Source organism: Musa acuminata, chromosome BXJ1-5 (genome assembly GCF_036884655.1).
Source record: "Musa acuminata AAA Group cultivar baxijiao chromosome BXJ1-5, Cavendish_Baxijiao_AAA, whole genome shotgun sequence".
Lineage (NCBI taxonomy): Eukaryota > Viridiplantae > Streptophyta > Magnoliopsida > Zingiberales > Musaceae > Musa > Musa acuminata.
In genome coordinates, this window is record NC_088331.1 from 5701637 (window position 1) to 5723248 (window position 21612).

Below are 21612 nucleotides of genomic sequence, written 5' to 3' on the forward strand. Positions count from 1 at the left end.
AAGTCATTTGGTCCTTATAGACGATCAAATTCACTTTGTCGAGAATAAGCAATTATGCGACCACATTAAATTTTTAACTCTTATGGTGAGTGATGAGGTTGAACTCGATGAAGAAATTGAAAGGGCACCGATTAAAGAGGTGGTGGGCTTCCCAGAGGAGGAAGAAGTTTTCACCTCGGAGATGATCGCTAGAAGATCAATAATACCAAACACAATGACATCTCTTAATTGTTATTGCTGCTCTTACATTCGACTCTATGGAAGTTGATGAGAAAGAAGTGATAGTGATGGATATTCTACCTCTCATGTAGTGACTTTCTTTTTATTTTTTTCTCTTTTTTTTTTTGTCCTTAGGAAATCCTCTATATAAATGATTTTGAGTATATCGTAAAATCTTTCAATACAAAGCTTTTGCAAAAAATATTATCTTGGTTACAAACTTGATTTTGTTGAACTTGACTTTGTTGACTTGAGTATATTATCAATCGAACTAAAGAGGGTGTTAAATCCAGTCGTTAGAACCTATGAGAGTATACTTAAATTAGTTAGAAACTTGAAAATTATCACGTATTTGAAATGAATAGCTTAGATTAGATAAAGATAATATGGGGTGATTTGATGTGATATATTATATTGTCTATCCTCTCCTCTGTGTGATAACCTGAGGATTTTTATTATATAGTGAAGAGTCATGAGAAATTAAATTATAGTCGAAATATTATAGAGGTATAATTATGGATTTATGGCTTTTCTAGTTGTAGGTGGCAAGTGAATTAAATCCACTGGTTTGTTTTAGATTCCACTTGTTGAGAGTCAATATTAGCAATTATTATAAAACAATCGCGGAGTTTCAACATTCATTAGACTCGAGCTTCCAATTCTGAGCAAGAAATAGAAGGTACTATGCATGCATATGCAGATGATCGGAACCCTAACGTTGAGCTTTAATGTCAACGGACAGCACACACACCATTTTTTACGGTATTGTTTAAGAAACATACGTCGCTGATGACTGCCACAAAATTCACGGACATAAATTCGCAAAGTTTATCTTCCAAAATCATAAGCATTTACTATATGGTATTATCTCGACCTATCTCAATAGATTATCTGCCTTTGCTTAATGGTCAGATCATTACATGTACAGAGATACATCTATTTTGTAACCTTTATACAAATTTTGAAACATAATTATGATTATTTATTATTGCTAAAAAATTTAAAATATATAGTTTTGATTCGAATCAGAACCGAAATCGTTAGCACAAGAACTGATATTAGCAACACATTCATGTGCATGAATTGATTGATCAATTTCATATGAACAATCACGTAGCTTCAACATTCACTAGACTGAGCAGGAAATCCCTTTGTTCTGTGTTGCCACAGCTAAGATAATGCTAAGCAAGAGTCGACGGTGACAGATGGTTGATCGTCGAGTCAATATTCTTTCATTATGAATATAACAATAACCATATGAAGTTTGACCAAAAATAACGATCATATCACCATTCCAATTATGCATCCAACTGGAAATGTTTATGGACGATGGTAGAAACAGTATCACTTTATACAAAAGCAGTTGATACAACCTAAGTTGCAAGCCAACTAACTGTGAAAAGGGTTTTGGCAACTCAAGATTATAATAACACATTCATTGAATGAGCAGAGGAAGTCTAACAAAGTTACATGAGCTAAATATGGCAACATGTCATGGCTAGATCTACTTGTGATTCCCGTCAAAGAACACAACAATAAGTCAACCCCTTGCTGAACGGTAAGCCCGGATGGATTGAGAACTGCCTTCAAAATGCTTCCAATCAGGCCATCTATCTCCCAAGACTAAGTTCAAGCAACGGTAGAATGACTCTAGACCAAGTACAGTTTGTTAGTTGATGGTATTAGCTTCCCGACCGGTCAGATGCAGTTAATGAATGACTAATGTTACTTCATCTGCAGCTAAAGCAAGAATATCTTTTACTATTTACAAAAATTCAATGCTATTGCAACCTCCTCTTCTTGCTTGCTTCAGGGTTCTCATCAAGCACGATGAGGTCGTTATCGTAGTCATTGTCCTCAACTTCTTGAGGATCCATGGAATTGTTGGCATCAGTATCTGGGAGAATCTGAAATATTTCCTGGACCTCTGTCATTTCTGACATTTCTGACAGTTTTCTCTTTGTCCTGGAAATTTCTGCAGTCACCACAACCTCTTCAGACTTGTTTATTGCTTCCGGTGCAGCTGGAATGGCAGCAGCCATGTTCTCTCCATTGCTTACACCCTGAGATTCTTTCTCAGGAGTTGTCCATCCCAACAGAACCATTCTGTCAGGTTCTTTCTCTTCGTCAAACTCCTCCCTACATGAAGCAATAAGCAACTGTGACCATGAATGCAGTTTATGAACTAACTTATCCAGAAATTCTAAAGCACATAATGCAGTGGGAATGCGCTACACCTGTGACAATATGGAAACTTTAACTAACAACAGGGGCAAAGCATTAACAATAATCTAATGCACAACAATACACAGGGATTAAATTACTATGACAAAATAGCAGTTCATATCAACAACAAAAGCAAAGCTTTTAATCACCAAGTATAGGTCCATTTGACATGGTTCTAATCTCAACATGTACATTCCAATTCACAATCTTATATGATGTAGGAACTCTTCTCAATTAGTTCTTATGCTCTGACTGCTTTTGTCCGTCGACTCCTCTCATTTCCCATTTATCACCACCCCTATTCCACTCCAGCTCAAACTCAGAGCCTAAATAATTTTGCAGAAAAAATAGCAACTAGCTAACCAGACTACCACCTGATAGATTCCATAATAAAATTTCAGAGGCAGAACCAGCCAGTTTATCTTGGTTGGGACATATCCCATCACCTCGATTCCATAATAAAATTTCAGATTGATTAAATTAGTCCTATACTGGTGGCGATATTTTCCTGCAATATGCATGCTTTATCCATGCTATATGCACATATGCATTCCCTCGTAAGATTTTGACTAGAACCAAATGGATCTTGCATCCAAAAATGGTCTAAGAAGGCTCTCCGTTAAACCTTGTGCCTAAAGCCCCAGATCCAGTGACAGCCATACTCTTCCTGGATTGATTCCGACTCACTGCTTATAGCCGGCTTGGCCCATGAGACCTATTCTTTTATTATCCTGGATCACTTCACTAATCCGGAGAATGAGTTTTTGCCCTTTCTGGTTCACAAACATTCTAACCCATTGGTAAGTTCCTTCCAAACTCTAGTTGGTGTGAGCACTTTCCCCAGAGGCAGAGTTTGAGTCTACAAAAGGGTCAGAGCAAACTGACTTCAACAGATAAGCATGACAAAACAGTAATAGTATGACATCACAATGATGGAAGTCCCTCGTATGCTACAGACAGTAAAAGGAAAATAGCCTTGGGAAGAACATGACAACAATTTTAATGAATTAAGTGGAATAAAGAACCAGAAGAGCTTCATGGCAGCCAACACTAATAGCAAACTGAACTCAACCATGCACCTAAATGAAAATGAATATTCTATATTTAATAATATTTAATGCCAAGAAAAGTAATCAAACAGGCATAAAATGATTTCAAATAATCAAAGAGGATAGAAAATATGGATTCACCTAAAAATTTCTAGTCAGGTCAACGACAAAATTGTACAGCTAGCTAAATGTTAACTGCTTTATGGAGAAAATCAATAGGATCTCTTGAGATTCATAGTCAATTGTAACATACTCTGTATTTCTCTTAAGAATTTTCACATGTAATTCAACTAAAATAGATTCCAAAGGTTGGATTTATTATCATAATATACTATAATAACAACAACAACAAAACCGTAAATCTCAACTATTTGAGGTCAGCTACATGGATCTTTTGTCGTCATTGAGATATATGAAAAATCATATGTTTAGTTAAATTCAAAGTAATTAAATATTTATTTATAATTTCTATTAAAGTCTTTTTATGCCTTTCTCTATCTCTCCTTGTATCACTAACATTAATCATTTCACTTTTTCTGCCTACCGCATCTGGAGGTCTCCTAAACACATGTCTAAACTATATTAAATGATTCTCTCTCATCCTATCATTTATTGAAACAATACCTAATTATTTATGAACAAAAATATTTTTTCTCTTTCCTAATAACTCTATATACCTATCTCAACATCCTCATTTTAGCAATATAAACTTTTTGTATATATTGTTTCTTATCTACCTAACACTCATATCCATAAAGCATTGTTGATCTCACAACTATCTTATAAAATTTTACTTTTAGTCCCAAAGGTATCCGATGATCATATGAGACTTTTGACGTCCCTCGTCATTTTAATCATCCTGTTTTTATTTTATGAATAATAACGAGCGTCAATCAATAGTGACGTTCACTCATGGATCCTTTCACCCTAGACTGATAGTCAACTGAGGTGGTTAACTAATAAAAATCTTCTTAGATGTTTAGTTGGGGAGAAACTAGAAAATTAAGACTTAACCTTTCCAACAATAAAGTTTGTAAACAATAACTCAATCAACCGCTCCATCGAAGAAAACCCATTTGAAGTTGTCCTCGACGATACCCCTCGCACAACCACTGATCTTGCACCCATTCCACTCTTTCGCTCAACATATTCATGATTTGCATGCTAAGATTTGATATAAAATCGTCCTAAGTAATGAAAGTTACAAATTTGCTACTAATACACATTGTAGGAGCCAAAAGTTTTAAGTTGATGACTATGTCTTGGTTCGCATTTGCCCTAAGAGATTCTCCTAAAAACTCATTCAAGAAGTTGCATGCCCGAGTCATTGATCATTTTTCTATTATCCAAAAACTAGGATCTAATGCATATATGTTCAATTTGCCTTCCAACTTAAATATTAGTCCAATTTTCAATGTAGAGGATTTAACTCCACATCATGATACTTTTGAGTCACCTCTTCTATCTATTGGTGTTCCTGCAGAGGTGACAACCCTCCCAAAGCATCGATTCTCCCACAATACAAGGATGACATAGAGGTCATTTTTTATGACCGTCTTGTTACGTTTATTACTAGCATCACTTAACACTTTCTTGTCAAGTGGCATAATCATCCAGCTTTTGATGCCACTTGGATTACTTTGGAGAAACTTCGTGACTTTGCACCAAACTTATTGGACTAGTATCTTGCATATCACTCTCCAGAGTCAAGTTCTTTTCCAACGGGGGAGAATGATAGAGAAACATCTTGCTTTATAAAGAATTTCAGAAGAGCTTATTCTGGGTAAAATAATAACAATAAAGTCATTAATTAGTTGGTCTAGATCTCTAAGAGTTGTGTGGAAATTTGAAGTCTTTTGTTATTTCTAAATGCTAACCTTGGGAATACTTTTGTATTAAGTACACTCTTATACTAAGTGTACTCTTTTTTTTCATTGTTGTAATAAATTATTTTAAAGTTGTTTAGGTCTCCTAGAAGTCACATTTTGAGTTTATAAAAGGTATACAAGTTCCCTAGGAGATTACTCTTGGGAATAATTCCCTACATTGATTTTATTGAGGCTCCTAAACCCCTATAAATAGTGGGACTTGATAATGGATCAAGCACTTAAGATTCGAAAGAAAAAAGCTTGCACCTTCTTTATTCTAGTTTCTTACAATCTTACTCTCCTCTCTTGTTCTCTCCCTATTTGTCTACCTTTTTCTATCTCCACAATTCAGAAGTAAATGCTTATTGGTAATTACTACTTTGGACACATTAATTAATGCTAACATGCAACCAAAATCTCTGTTCCAAGATATTCCATAGGTCACCAGGCAGCAGACTAGTACAACAATTAAGATCTCTCAGAAAAGAAAGTACAAGACGTTATTATCTTACACCAGTGTCCATTTCTTCCATGTCCACCAAAGATGCACAGACACATGAGTATCATGCAATCGCCTCCACTTTTCCTAGCTTTTATGTGGTTAACAACCCACAGATTCTCTTTGCATAGGATATTCATATCAGGTGGTGATAAGCATGGAAACTAAGGGATTTCAACCAACAAATCTGAAGATCAAATAAATTCTATAAACAAGTCCAAGAATTATGTTCTCCCAAGACAATACATAGAAACAATAACCTCCTGCAGTTTCGAGGAAGCCACATTGCAGGTGCTAAAGGTTTCGGAAGCAAGCATCAGAAGAGACCTGTGTTTAATGTTTATATGGCATGATAATTCTTGCTGAAGATCCTCAACTGTAAGCATCGACCCACTAGTAACTGGTGCAGGAAGTGCTGTTAAGACCTGGAATATAAAGAAACACAACAATATTACAAGCAACATGCAGAAAGAAAACAAACAAATATGTTAAAAAGTATTTTAAAAAATGACAAGAATATGTTAATGATAAAACACCACAACCTTGTCAAGGTTTAAGGCATAATTTGCTGCAATATCCTCCTCCAGATCATCACCCCCCTCAAAGATAAGGATTGCACCTTGCATTATCAAAGGGAAGCTCATGCCCAGTTTGTTTTTCACTATCTTGTCAACAAAGTCCCGCAGTGTTGAGGTTTGGGTGTTTACCTCCAGAAGCAAGGGTGTCTGTTTATACATTATTAGCAATCATTAAAGAAAGGCATGTAGAGAAATGAACAAAAAGAACTGGAACCATACATAATGGACCAACATACTGACCTCAGAACACACATAACAAGATTTGTTGGCCTCAAATGGCTCTACTGGCATCAGAAGCATCTTTTGACATGGATGTTCCAGACAATAAGTCATCCTGAATATGCAAAAATATCCATTTATTAGCATTATAAAGTAAAAAAAAAGTCAAATTACCATGATTTACATAATAAAAGAACTAAGAAAGATGTACCTAAAAAAAGCCAAACAAAGAATCGAAGAAGAACAAAATTCTAGTGATAAAAGGTGACTAGAAAGAAAAAGTACCTGCAAACACAAAACACTTGCTGGATTGGCAGTTTTGTCCATAATTGAAATAGACTCTACATGAAACAGCCAGCAACAGTACACTATGGTATCTTATGTTATTATCATTTTAGAACATATTATATGTCTTGAGACTGGCATGTGCTGGAAGTAACTTGTCCTATATGTTAAATTAACAAACTACTCAAACAAACAGGGAAATTAATTATATGCATCAGAAGGTTACCCAAAAGAGTCAGATCTATTAGAATGAGCACCACATATCTGCTTAACATGAACAAGTGCTTACTTACATCCACATATAAGAATGACAATAATTTAGCAGAGACTATAAATCACAATAAAGTGTTTATAGTGTATATAACTTAAGTAAAAAGGTTAAATTAGCAAAGATAAGATTCGTTATGCATGGGAGTGCTCATAAGTGCGAAGCAATTTACATCAAACACCTTATTCTTCAGTAGACATATATGTCAACATTGACATAGCTGCCAGTACATCAATTTTTCTGTTCAGAAACAATCAATAATTTACATTTAAGTATCAGTTGAATTTATAAAATTCAAGATGTCAGGATATAGTGAAATCAAACAAACAACTTGTGAGGCAATAGATTTGGACAATGTCCAAGCGGACATGCCTGAAAAGAATTCTCACAAATGATGCCAAACACCCCAATAATCTGATTTTGGGGAAAAAAAATCATCATTTATGTACACCATTAAATCTCCCTCTTATCAAATCACCTTCATGAACACCCTCCACCTCTTTTATTTTTCAGTTCCTCTCATGCATTATTTTCCATCAGCTAAATTTATGCAACTAGGTATCGATATGGTCCAATTCAAGTCTTAAATGGTCTAGATGACTTTTCTATGCTTAGAAGTGTTCGGAGATGTTGAGACGAATTATTAATGAAGTGTGAGTTGTGTTGGCCTACTGGCCTTTATCTTCCCTCTTCTCTTTCCCTTCTCTCTTTTCTTTTTTTCTTATTGCTTTACTGCCTTAGTGTTGTACTGTAGATACTTGGTATCTCTGATATGAAGGAAATCAGCAAATCTCTTTCAATCCACTCAAAAATAAATTTGCCACATCATGACAATTGTGCTGCATGTCAACGTGTTCTGAGTGTTGGCAAGGTAGATGTTAAAAGTGTCAGGGCACAAGGAATTCATGCCAAGTTTGATTGGCATACACTCATGTTGTGAAAAAGCAACTAAGATAATTAAATAACAATCACAATAAATGATTAGCACATCCAAGTAATTATTGTGACCTATTAGGCTGCGTTTGGTTCAGTTAAAATCCTCTTTTTTGTTAGATTTAACCTATTAACTGCTTATCTGGTTTACCAAACAAAATCAGAAAGGTAGGTTATTTATCCTTAGAGAGTTAAATCCTCAAGCCCTTGAAAACTGTATTTAACACCGAGAAACAAAAAATTTTAAAGAACAAAAATTGAAGGAAATAAAATGTTTTTTGGCAAAGGTTTATTAAAACAAACCTGCAATTCTGAAAATCAGCTTCAAGCACCTTGATTGCTTCAATCACTATCAGCCCAGCAATAATGGCATTGGTTGTTGCAACAGCATGGACAATGTTACCAGCAATTCCTTTAGCATCAAAAAGGCTATGTAAAGGTATTCCAAAAGAAGATGCTCTAATATTTGCAGCAGCAGTCACAAATTCTATAGCCAATTGATCATCTTTGTCAAAAGTCAGACTCCCAATGTCCTGAAACTCAAAGAAAAAGGAAAAAACGAATCAGACAACACGAAGATTAAAATCAAGAGGACATACAGAAATGTGAAGGGAGTGATGACCTTTCCTCGCCTCTCAATAAATAATCTCAGTGCCTCCAAAAATAATCTTGAATTCTCAGCAAGACTCCAGATTTCCTGTGGGTTATTGAGACCAAGAGAAGACATGGCAGACAATGATAAATCCTCAGTCAAACAATTCTTTTCAAGGTTGCCATTTTGAAGGATAAGTTTTTCTGGCAACACATCACCAAGAAAGATCGGCCTAGGTCTTCTCCTGTTCTTCCATGTTTCTTCATTAGCCAAAGCAACTTCAATGTTATATCCGAAAACATGGTCATAGATCTTCCTACCATACTGCACAGGAACCTCATCCAGTCCTCGCTCAAATATGTCATCTGTAGGTTTTACTGAATCAGATCCATCACCAGTATGAACAAAGAGATCATTCTCTTGATTTCTATCACCGAACAACTTTGCAAAAAGCAAGTCCTTTGCCCAAACTATGCAGTGAACAAACTGTAACAAATAACAGTCACAAATGAATAACAGACCCTAATAATACAAAGTCCTAAGGGTGTAACAAAACAAATAAAGAAGACAACCTACATTAACCTGTGGTATCACCCAACAAAAAAAATCATTTCATGTATGGGATCTCTAATTGAGTTAATCATAATTTTAATAAATATTTGGCACATTCCCAGTAGAAGCAACTTTCTTTCAAATTTCAAAACTTAATATTCACATAATCAATATAAATAAGGTTCTCTCCTTTGCAAAAGTTATAGTTAAAACAATAAATATATCATTAGAGATAGTAAAAAAACACAAATTATAAAAGCATCACTTCGATGAAACGGAAAACCTCTCATGCAAATGTGAATAGTGTTATTTTTAATCAGCATCACAAAGCTTCCATGGTAGAAAATAATTAATCAATATCTGTATGCATATAACCGAATCACATTCTACTCTGTGAATGAGTTTTACATTGTCCACAGGATCGCCAGCTCTGAAACCCTTGGGCAGGTCTAAGTTATAGAACAAAATAAGATCACAATGTCCTTTGTGGAGTACATCCTGAAGGCAACATTACATGAACTGATACTTAAGCCCCATAATTGCTTGCATAGCCTGAACCAGATCCAATCCCTTTTGTGCTACACTTGATCTGAATCTAACAAAAATTTGCTTAAGTACCACCAACAATTGGGAACTGGAAGAATAAACGTCAAACTGCAATAGAATGAACTAGTTTCTCATTTGAAGCCTCACAAAATTGGCATTTTTTAAAAATGATGATATTACAAGAATCAACCAACCAACAAACCCATAGGCCAAGCTGATTCACTTCCCTCTCACAACATGGGATGAATTTCTTATGCAGAACAAGTCAATTTCCTAACTGGGACCTTCTACGGCAGAATCTTGTCCTTGAAGCTGACCAATTCTTACCTATTAACCAATGAAATAGGAGAACTAGAACCATGGTCTGCAGTACCGAACTGTACCACCCGGTACGGGCGGTACGTACCGGTCCGACAGGTTGCCGGTACGCGGACCGTCTATTATCGGTCCGAGAGCACTGTAGCAGAGCTACAGTACTCGGCACACCTGGGTGTACCGCTCGGTATACCGTACCGTACCGGTACCGAGCCCAGGTCGAAACACCAGTACGGTACGGTATTGCGAACCTTGACTAGAACCATTATGTAACTTCTGCTACTTGCAACATAAGTGATCATAAAGGTTGACCATGGTTCCAAGATGCCTTTTGTTGAACCTACAGACTATTTTAGACTTTAATTAACCCAAAGCTTCATACAGACAGAGGTCTTGTACTAGTTTGCGACCTTCACTGTCTTCTTTAGATTGGAAACGGCCTCATTCAATCTAAAATAATATCTTAACCCAAAACCATCACCTTCACTACCATCTTGTTTCCTTTAATGATATACAAGTATCCAAAAGTATAATGTACAAGGCAAAATATATGAAGCATATAAGTCACAGAAGAATAACATTTCATATAGCAGTAAGATGTTATGGAGCAATAACACCTACTTTAAATGGCTCACTTAGTACATAAAGAAATGATAATTTTATGATGACAGTAATGATCATTGCCAGAGTTTCGAGTTTCAACCTTCGACGGAGTGCTAGTAATAGTGCAGACAGGATAGGTCTTTGGAGTCGGTTTTGGCTGGCACTCATAACATTCAGTTCGGCCCTTGATATGGACAGTAACCTGCTCATCATGGAAAAGCAAACATATCTATCAACTGAAATCACTATAACAAAGATATGCAAGTCTATTTTAAAGATCGTAGATTGGATTCATAGTTTTGAAGTAAATGCAGTAGAACAAAAACCGAAAGGGAACAAACCAGTTGTTTAGGAACCTACCTAGTCCTGCAATAAGCAAGCCAAAAGTGTAGGAGATATTCTTAAATTGCTTAATTGTAAACCAGGTAATTTGCTAACTTGCCAAAGTAAGTTTGGGATCAACATTCAAAATTTTTGCAAATATATATTACGGAGAAAAAAGTCAAGAACTCCTGGTAGTTGGAATAAAACAAATTGTTCTGCTACCTTTATACTTTAGTTTCCCCCGATGCTCCTATAAAAACTTTTGCAAAAACATATTACGAAAAACACATGCACTCCTAGTAGTTGAAACAAGACAAATTGTTACACTACCAGTATACTTCTGTGACTCTGTCAGCCCCAAGGCTAAGCAGCATGCTTAAAAGCCATAATCAAGTTTATTACCAAAATTAGAAATTAGTGAATTGTAATATATGTGGTGGAAATGTAACTGACACTAAGACCTAACAAAAACATGACCAAGAGAAACTACAACATCAACAACTCAAATAGTAATAATACTTTACATGAGAGGATGGCAACATGCCAGCCACCAATCCAGGGTAAAAAGAGAAACTTGTAGAAAGCAGATAACATTCCAAGACTCAAGTCACAGGAAACACAAGATAAATTCAAATTTTAACAAAAAAAAATTTATCATATTATCAAGGTAACAAGATTAATTACGAGGGAATTTTAATTTAAAGAAAAATGTTTTGTTTTTGTATCTACTTGTGTCAATGTCAATTCAAGAAAAATATAAGAAATTCAAATACATGGTTTGGATACACCACCCGGTTGCAACAACATGTGACCAAATACATATGTTGTGGAGTGGGATGATGAATTGATTGTCCCAAAGATTTTTCCATATCCATATTATGGCAAGTGCCCATAAATTTATTTATTTTATTTACTTGTTTGTTTGTTTGTTTGTTTATGATGTGTGAATGTCAATCTGTATATCATCTGACAAATTTCTTCCAAGGAAAAAGACAACCAATGGAGTATATAGCAAAAACATATAGTATTAGTACAATACATGCTAACTGAATCATAGTAAATAAAGATGGTGATGACAATATCTTTATTAAAAAGAACACTAAGGATGACAGCTTCATCAAAAGAAAGAAAAGCTGAGGATGGAAGAGTTTGCGAGTTAGCCACAGGTTCACTAATACATATGCAAGAGTTTCAGAAATAATAATAATCAATTTATGATCCTACCTGCCCCAAAAACCCTGTTGTTCCACTTTCAACCAGAGGAACTTCAGCAGCCAGGCAAAGACGGTTAACATGTCGTCTAGCATCTAAATTATCAAGACCATTCAATATGACATTAAATTTCTTTAAAAAATCCACATTGAACTCAGGATCCTTCACATTTGCATGGTATGGTGTTATACAAATTTGAGGCATAAACCTTAAGACAACATCTCGAGCAACCTGAATAAAACCAACAATGTATGAAACATTCAGAACCACAGCACCCTTTAGAAGAGTCAACTATAATTTCAACAGAAAAAAGATAAACTGAATCCTTACATACTTTGGCCTTAGATTGCCCCACATGACTTTGTCGAAACAAAAATTGCCTGTTCAGGTTACTTACTTCAATAGTGTCCATGTCAATCTGCATATGTGGAATAATACCGAGAGATATAAAACAATAATTAACACAAGCACCAAAATTCTTATGGCAGGAAGTACTATTACAACAACTTTACGGATGAAATAAAACCAATGACAAGCATGGCTTTTTTTCCCTCTGAACATAACATTGTTACAGATCACTTAATATTCTGAAAATTCGAAAATAATGACTCTCTCCCCTCCTTCCACCTCAGAATCATGTCTTTAATGGGCGTCAGAAAGATTCAACCAAACCAATAAAAGCGTCCCTCGAGACATGAAAATGTCAATCATTTTTCACTTGGATAAACAACAACCAATTTCCTCCGCTGAAGATAAATAGCATGTGACATTAATTCACCAAATAACCGACTCGCTGACCGTAGTGTACACCACAGTAGCTCCTTTTTTTCATTTCAGATATTGTCCAACCTTTATTCGCGAAGACAAATTGATAAAGCATAATAATCATTACCTACTTTAGTCGCACTTTACTGAAATACCAAAAAAGCACATAGTACTAGCAGACACAGAAGTGGTTTAGATAACCCGAAACAGCTTATCCTCTACTAAACCCTAAAATTTCAAACATCTAAAATCCATCGCAGACGAAAATCTCGAAGCCAAATTACAAGAGAAAAGAAGCAAAATATTTAAGCTCGTGACCGGTTAATTACGATGTGAATATCCCGAAAGCCCGAGAGCGCCAGGGTCTTCAGCAACTCGCAGCCAATGCCGCCCGCACCCACCATAAGCACCTTCGCTCGCTGCAAACCAAATAAAGAGAAATTATTCACCTTCAGTTACCTTCCAACTTCCAAGTAACCTAAAGAAAAACCAAAACACAGTAATAGACCGCAGAAGAAGAATTCAACACCGCACCTTAATCGCCTCCGTCTTCGAATCCGAATCCATGGGAGCGTGAAGCGGGTAACGGAAGCACGGAACGAAGAGGTCGATGGCGAATTTGGGGGACTGCAAGTGTAGGCGCGAAGAAACGCGAGACAGAGAAGGGGGGAATCTGACGAGCCATATATATATAAAGAAAGACCAGTAAAAACGTTGATCGTGAGACTAACTATTCCTAATTCTTATCTTAAATTACATATATATATATATATATATAATCATATTTTAGATTTAGAATATGATAATTGAGGGGTCGTGAGAAATAAAATTATGATTAAAAATTAAGAAATTATATGTTATTATTTTTTAGGGGATTGCATGGAGTAAATCTTAGGACTAAAAAGGCCAAATCTAATTAGCAAAAGCAACTCAACCTTTGGTAAATAACAAGATAATGTAGGGGTATAAAAGGAAGAAAGAGAACACAAATCTGACCCCTACCCCTCAGTCGCCGGTTGACCCATGGGAATGAAGAGAAGGCCGGCAGAAGAGGAGAGGCGAGCAGCGTCGCGCCGCCGGCGGCGGCGATTCTGCTCACCTGCCGAGCTTGGCCAACGGTACCCAACGACGACAGCTCTTCGGCGGAGCGCAAATGGGGAGAGACGAACGTTGGCCGGAGGGTACCTATTTTTCTATTTACATTTGCGTCGTATATACAACTAAAGAGTGCTCAAATTAGGTTTAAAAGAGATCGAAGATATCCATATACCGAATAATATTTTTCTCCGGAGTTATCCACATTACAATATTTACGTTTTAGTTTGTATTTTGTAAGGTAATAGAAGAAATGACATGAATAATGATCCTCTTGGAGGACTTTGCTAATGCCTTTGCTATATGATGAATGATCCTCATTGCATTTATTGTATATATGAGGTAGAAGCATAGTTACTGTAAAGATAATACTATGTGACCTTTATAGATTATATAGCATACATCAATCTTTTAATTATTCTTGAGTAATTATAGATTATATAAGTTTATTCTCTTCTCGTGTTCACCCATAAACTTATTTAAACATCTGTTCTGACTTGTTGTTTTGGACATAAATGAGACACAAAAGGTTTTTCAGATAATGCATTAATTTCTTATATAATTTTTCATATATTTCTCTTAATTATTATTTTTTATTGCTTGTTTTACTTGGATTTTGACTTGAGCAGTATGAGAGTATTCTACTAGATCCGCTTCGGCACATCCTTTTTCTTTATAGATTGGAGTTTTAGTCCGCGAGAGTTCTGAACATAAAGCTTATTTAGTTTAAGGGCAAAGGATTAGATCAAACTTGGCACCCAGGTCAGCTCAACGACTAAAGATCACCTCATTATCAAATAATACATAAAAATATACCACAAGACAGTAGGTAAATTCCTTTTTTTTTTTTTTGACTTCAAGTTTCATGAGATCAATTTTTCCATGATACCAAATGAATGACTCTTGAATATAAATGAATAGATTATGTGCCATCTATCGGCTTTTTTTTTCCAAATAAAATGACAAACCAATATATGTTCAATTGTAGACATTGAACAGGAAATTTTAAAACAGAAGTATCACTCATCAACTCTTGCATTTGCTTCAGTAAATCTGTGTTTTTTTTTTTCCACATTGGATGATCCTTTGAGGCATAACTGAATAAACTACTTGAAAGTAATTGCTCAGCGTATAGTTATTTAGGCTAAACATGACACCAATGATTCTGGTTTTACATTTTTGCTAGGAATTTTATGATTCATTTGTCATGCCTGGTGACTATATATGAATCTTTGTTTTCTATATATTACTTTACGAATATCACATTTTTCCTTATCTTCCTTCATGTCATAGTTCATTAGACTACTTGGTGATTGTCCTAAACTGATATCAAAACCCAGTGCCACATATTGAGGCAAAATCTCTACTTGCAGTCTCTCTTTAACACTACAAGAAATGACATGATGCTAGTGTGAGAAGCTCTGGTCCTAGTGTGAGAAACCCTGGTGCTGGTGTCGAGCCCCTTGGAAGCTCCGCTTCCACCTCCTCCTAATGTTCTGCCAGACCTGACTCAGGATGTGAATCCATTAGTGGCCAATCTCTTTGTTGTTGCGAAGCTTGCAAGGGAGGGATTACTGAAGACACTGATTCAACCCCAGCGGCAGGAAGCCTCTTCCTCCTGGGCATATCTTTTTAGAAAAACAAAAGAGGAAACCGAACTCCATGTTGGAGAAGAAATTGATTCGAATACAAAACCGGGCTGCTCTTTGGGTGGAGCCTGATCCAATGGAGGTGTTCTCAGCCTATGAGGAATGGTATACGAGCCTCTACAATAAGTTCTTAGGTAAAATCTTTTATCAATAGGATGCAATATTGTAGACATGACTGATGGTTTCTTATGTTTTCAATTTCATTCGTTAGAAAAGATGAACAAGATTTTGTAGGGGGACCATGGTCCTTGCATGGGCAGCTCCTGACCTTAATACTATGGAAGCTGAACTTCTAGTCGCTTCTTAGAGAAGAAAAACACTATATCCACCTAGATTCAACTACCTGAGCTCCCTCTAGAGTTGCTCCAACCAAACTTTCTAGAGTAAATTATGTCCAAAGTAGGTAGGTTCCTCAAATTAGATCAGGTCACTCTAACCCAATCTAGGGGCAAGTTTGCCCAGATGTGTGTTCTTCTGAATCTGTCCGCACTAGTTCCACAAGGGCTTTGAATCCAAATAGGAGTCACAATTTTTCTAGACTATTGCATATGAGAACTTACCTAACATTTGTTTTAAGTGTGAAAGGGTTGGACATCGAATGTCCAGCTGTGAGGCATCCTCATCTGTGTCCAGCCCCCCTGTGTCAACTCCGACAGAAGAGCCGATAGGAAATCCTAATCGCAAGGGAGATGGTGAGTTACTATATGGTCCATGGGTCTAGGTCCAATGGCGACCCAAACCCAAACCAGGGAAAAATGACTTGGTTAATAGAAAGGTGTGGCCCAAGGGATGGTTGGACCAGAATTTGGATAGGGACCTAATCCACCTGGCTCAATTCAATTGGGGTTTTCACACCCCGTGACGGAATTGAGCCATTGGTCAATGCCTTTCTGGGTGAGGGTTCAACAACTGAGATTGTACCTTCTCTAAGGGCAGCATTCAATATTGGTGGTATGGATCTCTCTGTGGAAAGGCAAACGGTAGCTTGCCAGGGTCTCGTTGCCCCTGCCATTATAGGGGATTTGCCTGAGTCATTGGTTGTTTCGAGAAGGCATAGGGGAAGAACATAAAAGGTAAAGATCGAATCCTCAAGAATAGATGGGATTGGTGACATAGCCATTGCAATGGCTGTTAAAAGGAAAAAATTGCCAAGTGTCTCGCCATCGGTGAATTTCCCATTCTGGAATAAGACAGGCATCCTCTCCGATGGGCGAGAGGTCATCTATCGAGCGGCTTCATCTATCCAATCATTTTGTAGTGTTCCATGATACGAAAGATGTAGAGATAATGAACCCTAGGAGAGACGATATCTCTTTTTTATTTGAGTTGGACAAACAAAAAGAGCAGGTTGAAGGCAAACCCAGGAAGATTGGGAAAGCTGCGTGCATCTCCCATGATGAGCTCGTGGACGAGACAACGAAGGCTTTCTAGGAGGTGGTGTCGCTGATAGACGTTTGATTTCTACTAATCTCTCTTGGTGCATGAGGGACTTTGGTCCATTAAGTATTTAGGATCTTATGTCCACTACAAGAGACTTAAGAAGAGACCTCAAACAGTGTTGGTGGATAAAGTTCTCAACAAGGTTTAAGGCTGGTTTAAAGGGTTGATCTCCTAAGCTGAAAAGGTCACTATAATCAAATACGTCTTAAATGCAATCCTGCCTATATTTAATGAATAATAGAATTTTTAATAAGATAATTAAGAAGATAGAGATAATAGCCCGTGAGTTTTTTTGGAACCATGATGAGAGTAGAAACAAAATGAATCTTATTGGGTGACAATACAATTACCTCCTCAATGGAGGAGGGTGGATTAGGGATCAAGGACTTAAAGCTGGCTAGGAAAACAATCTATGCCAAGAGGCTTGTGCCTCTCCTCAATAATGAAAACCTACTTTGGGTTAGGGTACTCATGACCAAATATAGTAGGTTATATCCTTGGAACAACTCAAATTTGAGTGGTTGCTCTTGGAATTGGAGGAATGTTTGCTACTGTGTAAAGAATGTCCAAACTGGGTTCAAGAGGAGTGTTGGATCTGAGCACAGTTATCAATATTTGGATCGACGCTTGGATAGACATAGTCCCTCTTGGCCACTGGATTACTTTTATTAATATCAATACAACCCATTTTATTACTACTGTTGCTGATTTAATCGATGAGCACGGGTGAAATGTTCAGATATTGTGTGCTTATTTTCATTCCCTGCTTGTAAGAGGGATTATTGGGATCTTCTTGGCTAAGAACCCCGATGATAATAAATGGGTTTGGGCCTCAACTCCGGATGGTAATGCCATGGCGAGTAGTACTAATCAGCTATGGAGACAGAGTGTTCAACCCACACATGATAACTCTGTGCGATGGACTTGCTAGGCATATTATCTTCCAATGCAGGTTTACGGGCTTGATTTGAGATAAGATTGCAGAAAATGTTATAGGTTGACAAGGGCAAGTGTGAGGAATGGTACAATGGGAGTTAGCCGCCTTTGGAGGAACAGTGCATCATCAGTTCATTTGATAAGGATGTGTCTTTAGTTGTAGTAGCAAACACCTTAAGGCAGCTTTGGGTAAAATAGGGATAAATCCCACTTCAGCAACCACCTGGCCAGTGTTGGCTCCCTACTTAGGAGGGAGGTTGCAGTCATTGATGACTGCTTCAGAGTGTTCAACAAGCCTGAGGGGACTGTTCGACCACCATACCTCCTTTGTGGCGGATAATTATAACTTCAGCATCGAATGTGATGACTCGTTTGATGAGATCTTCTTATATAATGCAAATGCAGGTACAAGTACAGGATACGTGATAAGGAAGCAAGCAGACGGCTGATGGCAGCGAGATGTGCAGCTTGCTCGGCAAACAACTCAATTGCTGGCGGAAGGTCTTACTGTCTTGAATGGACTCTACAGAACGAAGGAAGAAGGCTGGGAAAGGGCAAGGATATATATGCAGTGACTCGAAGCAGTGGGCTGACACTGTGATTAGTGCTGCTACTGTTGTTCCCTGGTTTTTGAAGGCTTTGTACATGATGAATATTTTGAGCTTGGTCAGTGAGACCAGAAGGACAAAACTGTTTTCATTTTAAGAAGCAATTTAATGAGAATGCTCACAGGTTAGCAAATTAAGGTAGAACTCAAGGAGTGTCTTCTTCTTCCTGGGGGAGTTTGGAAGGGAATTGGCCTCCCATCTTTTAAACTCACATGGTGACATTGCAATCCTAAATCATTAAAATCTCATGAGGCTGACAAACTCACAATATAATAGGATCAGCAGACGAGAGAAGTGGATGTTCAGCACCGTGTTTATGATGCGCAGAACATGATCTCAGGATCCCTGCAGCCCACATGGCTGGCAATTCCGGCCTCCGCCGACCACCGCCCACGTTACTCCGCTCGCCTAAACACCACCGCCCCCTTCGTGGGTCTAAAAGCGGACTGCAACCTGTAAAGCGCTCGTCGGTGAAACATGTAGCTGCCACCTGACTCCTAAAACCTTCGAGATTCCGTGCACCGACCCTCGCAGGGAGAACATGTTAGTCTTCGTTTGATGGAGATGCGACCGTCGTCGAGGTTGTCAGTGAAGCGGCTACCAACGCTTTAGTCTCAAAGACCCCATGGCCAGCGAGCAGCAGCTTCTCCTTTGATTGCGGCCGGGCCGACAGCAGCACGTTTTGGCCACATGATCGCCATGATTGAAGATCGATCGAACTGTCTTCCTCATCCACCTCGACAAAAATTCTCCATCACAGCTTGTTTTCCTTCCCAACTTGAAGGCACTGCAGACAAGCTGGAGGACAACACGCAGTTCCAGCGTTGTCGTCAGGCCAGCTAGATGTGATCTGTAGGATGCTGGCCATGCAGCTTGCGTCTTTATTCCTCGAATACCTGCAGGTGATAGCGTGCCATCAGATCATGATGAGGATTGGAGAGTTTGATCTGTCAGGGGACCATGTTTTGCAGGAGACAACCACCACATTAAGACCACACAAGCTTTGCTGCATGTTCTCCGTCAGACTAAGAGGAGGATAACATCAAAGAATTGGGTGAACATTTGCTGCACCCACTTGTTTTACAGGATCATGTGATGGTGTCAAGAAGAACATACAAAGTCGACCTACAAGTAGTGAGCAGCTGACATCCTAATTCTAAGAAATCAGTAAAATGGGAACAACAGATGATTCATTACTTTATATATATATATATATATATATTTATATATTTATTTATTTATTTATTTATTTATTTATATTTATATATATATATAATGTTGAAATTTATAGAAACCTTGCAAGGGTAGATGTGTAAAAATACCTCAATATATTAGGGGGCCAAGAAAGTGGGGATTGGCCAACTGCTAGTGGGGCCATCTGCCCCCCTTAACCCGCATGACCTTCGACCTCTCCCCAGCCCTGCCTTTGCCTATTAAAGCCCGTGGCAACCAAAGAAGCAGGGAAAGGGGCAGGAATGAGCACTAGAAGCAGCTGATAGATAGATAGATAGAGCTGCTGAGTTACAGTGAGGAAGAGAGAGAGAGAGAGAGGGCTAGGACTACTCTTCCCTCGCACTTGCTTGTTTAGTGCAAGAATACTGGGGCTAGTACTGTTATTTTCTTCGAGTGCTAGTGCTACATGGCTGTGGAGGTAGAAGATGATGTGTTCTTTGCAGATCTAAGCAAGCAGCTTGCGCTGCTAATCATGGATGATGAGGAAGAATTCCCGGCGCAGTATCCTCTGCTTCCGGCTCAGGTTGGTCGCCAGTTTGCTCACTCCTCTTTGTAAACCCCGTTTCCTTGGCTGATCATAGGAGAGCGGATCAGATTCCTGTTATGAAATCTTGCTCTGCTTTTGCTTTTTCCCTTTGTTTTCTTCATCTGTTAGGTATTGCTTTTACTGGTTGTTCAAAATTGAAGCTGTATAATAGTAAAAAAACACCTGTGTATAATCCATTGTTAACTTCACTTTATATACACTCAGCAGCAATTCATGATTCTTTATATTGTGCACTCATCCATCTTGAGGTCACTTCTTAGTTAAGACTTTTACCTCTTACAATCACTCAAACCTCCTTGTCATGAACATGATCTGAACCTACTTGATGACATTGTATAACAAGGGATCATACTCTTTTGTCCACAGGAGCTTCCTTACATGCCCCAAATCATGATGCCACCTTCATATGGCTATGAAGTGTCCTACAGAAGGGAGAGCAAAGGAACTGGGGTGTTCATTCCACAGTCCACTGCACCAAGAAGGAAGAACAGGTCAAGGAGGCAAACCACAGTGGATAGCCACCCCCAAAGGCAGTTGAACAAGTCTGCCATTGTGGTTTCTCAAGTCACCAAGAACTATAACTTTCACCCCAATCATTACAGTCACTCAAGTGTGCTAAAGAGACACACATAGGGCTCTCGAGTGATCTCTGTCTCACACTAACCTCTCTGGTCCTGGTAGATTTGTTTACAGTGTCGAGTGTCTTCTATGGTGCACTGCAGAGGGAAATAACACTCTTCCAACTGGTATTGTGCTTGTGAGGAGGGCCTATAATAAGCTTCAACCCTCTTCAGTGATTAATGCAACTGATGAAGGGCAAATAGGAGTGGATCAAGTGATCATTGAATGTATTGATTGGTGAATGTACAGCATGATAATAATCATGTTATTGAGATATTGTTATTGATGTGATGAGGGCCTTCAAGTCCTCTTTATCTGGAGGCCAACCAAAGCAACAATGAAGTGCCAAAAGCTAATAATGTACTTAGTACTCCCTTTCTAATCTAAAGGGTTTTTACAATATCTATCCTGCCAAAGTTTGGAAATAGTG

General features: G+C 37.9%; 2 protein-coding genes and 1 long non-coding RNA gene across 7 annotated transcripts; 2 read left to right on the forward strand and 1 right to left on the reverse strand.

The window, feature by feature from the left end:
* Nucleotides 1-1549: 1549 nt before the first annotated feature.
* Nucleotides 1550-13746, reverse strand: LOC135673318 (SUMO-activating enzyme subunit 2-like). 5 transcript variants are annotated; one of them, XM_065182183.1, is made up of 11 exons: nucleotides 13588-13746; nucleotides 13383-13472; nucleotides 12623-12706; nucleotides 12301-12519; nucleotides 10853-10954; nucleotides 8767-9222; nucleotides 8448-8677; nucleotides 6680-6773; nucleotides 6404-6586; nucleotides 6189-6286; nucleotides 1550-2358 (listed from the first exon to the last, which is right to left on the reverse strand). In XM_065182183.1, the coding sequence occupies exons 1-11, from the start codon at nucleotides 13618-13620 to the stop codon at nucleotides 2001-2003; spliced, it is 1947 nt and encodes a 648-aa protein (XP_065038255.1). In that variant the 5' UTR covers nucleotides 13621-13746; the 3' UTR covers nucleotides 1550-2000. The 5 variants fall into 5 exon arrangements, with proteins under 5 accessions (XP_065038255.1, XP_065038256.1, XP_065038257.1 ...); XM_065182184.1 differs by having other exon boundaries at nucleotides 13372-13472; nucleotides 13588-13603; XM_065182187.1 differs by having other exon boundaries at nucleotides 2205-2358; nucleotides 6122-6286.
* Nucleotides 13747-14041: 295 nt separating this feature from the next.
* LOC135673320 (uncharacterized) lies at nucleotides 14042-18914 on the forward strand. The gene is made up of 2 exons (XR_010513276.1): nucleotides 14042-14234; nucleotides 18579-18914. It is a non-coding gene; the product is annotated as an uncharacterized LOC135673320 (long non-coding RNA).
* Nucleotides 18915-20420: 1506 nt separating this feature from the next.
* On the forward strand, nucleotides 20421-21194 carry LOC135675152 (uncharacterized). The gene is made up of 2 exons (XM_065185426.1): nucleotides 20421-20537; nucleotides 20928-21194. The coding sequence occupies exons 1-2, from the start codon at nucleotides 20421-20423 to the stop codon at nucleotides 21192-21194; spliced, it is 384 nt and encodes a 127-aa protein (XP_065041498.1).
* Nucleotides 21195-21612: the final 418 nt, after the last annotated feature.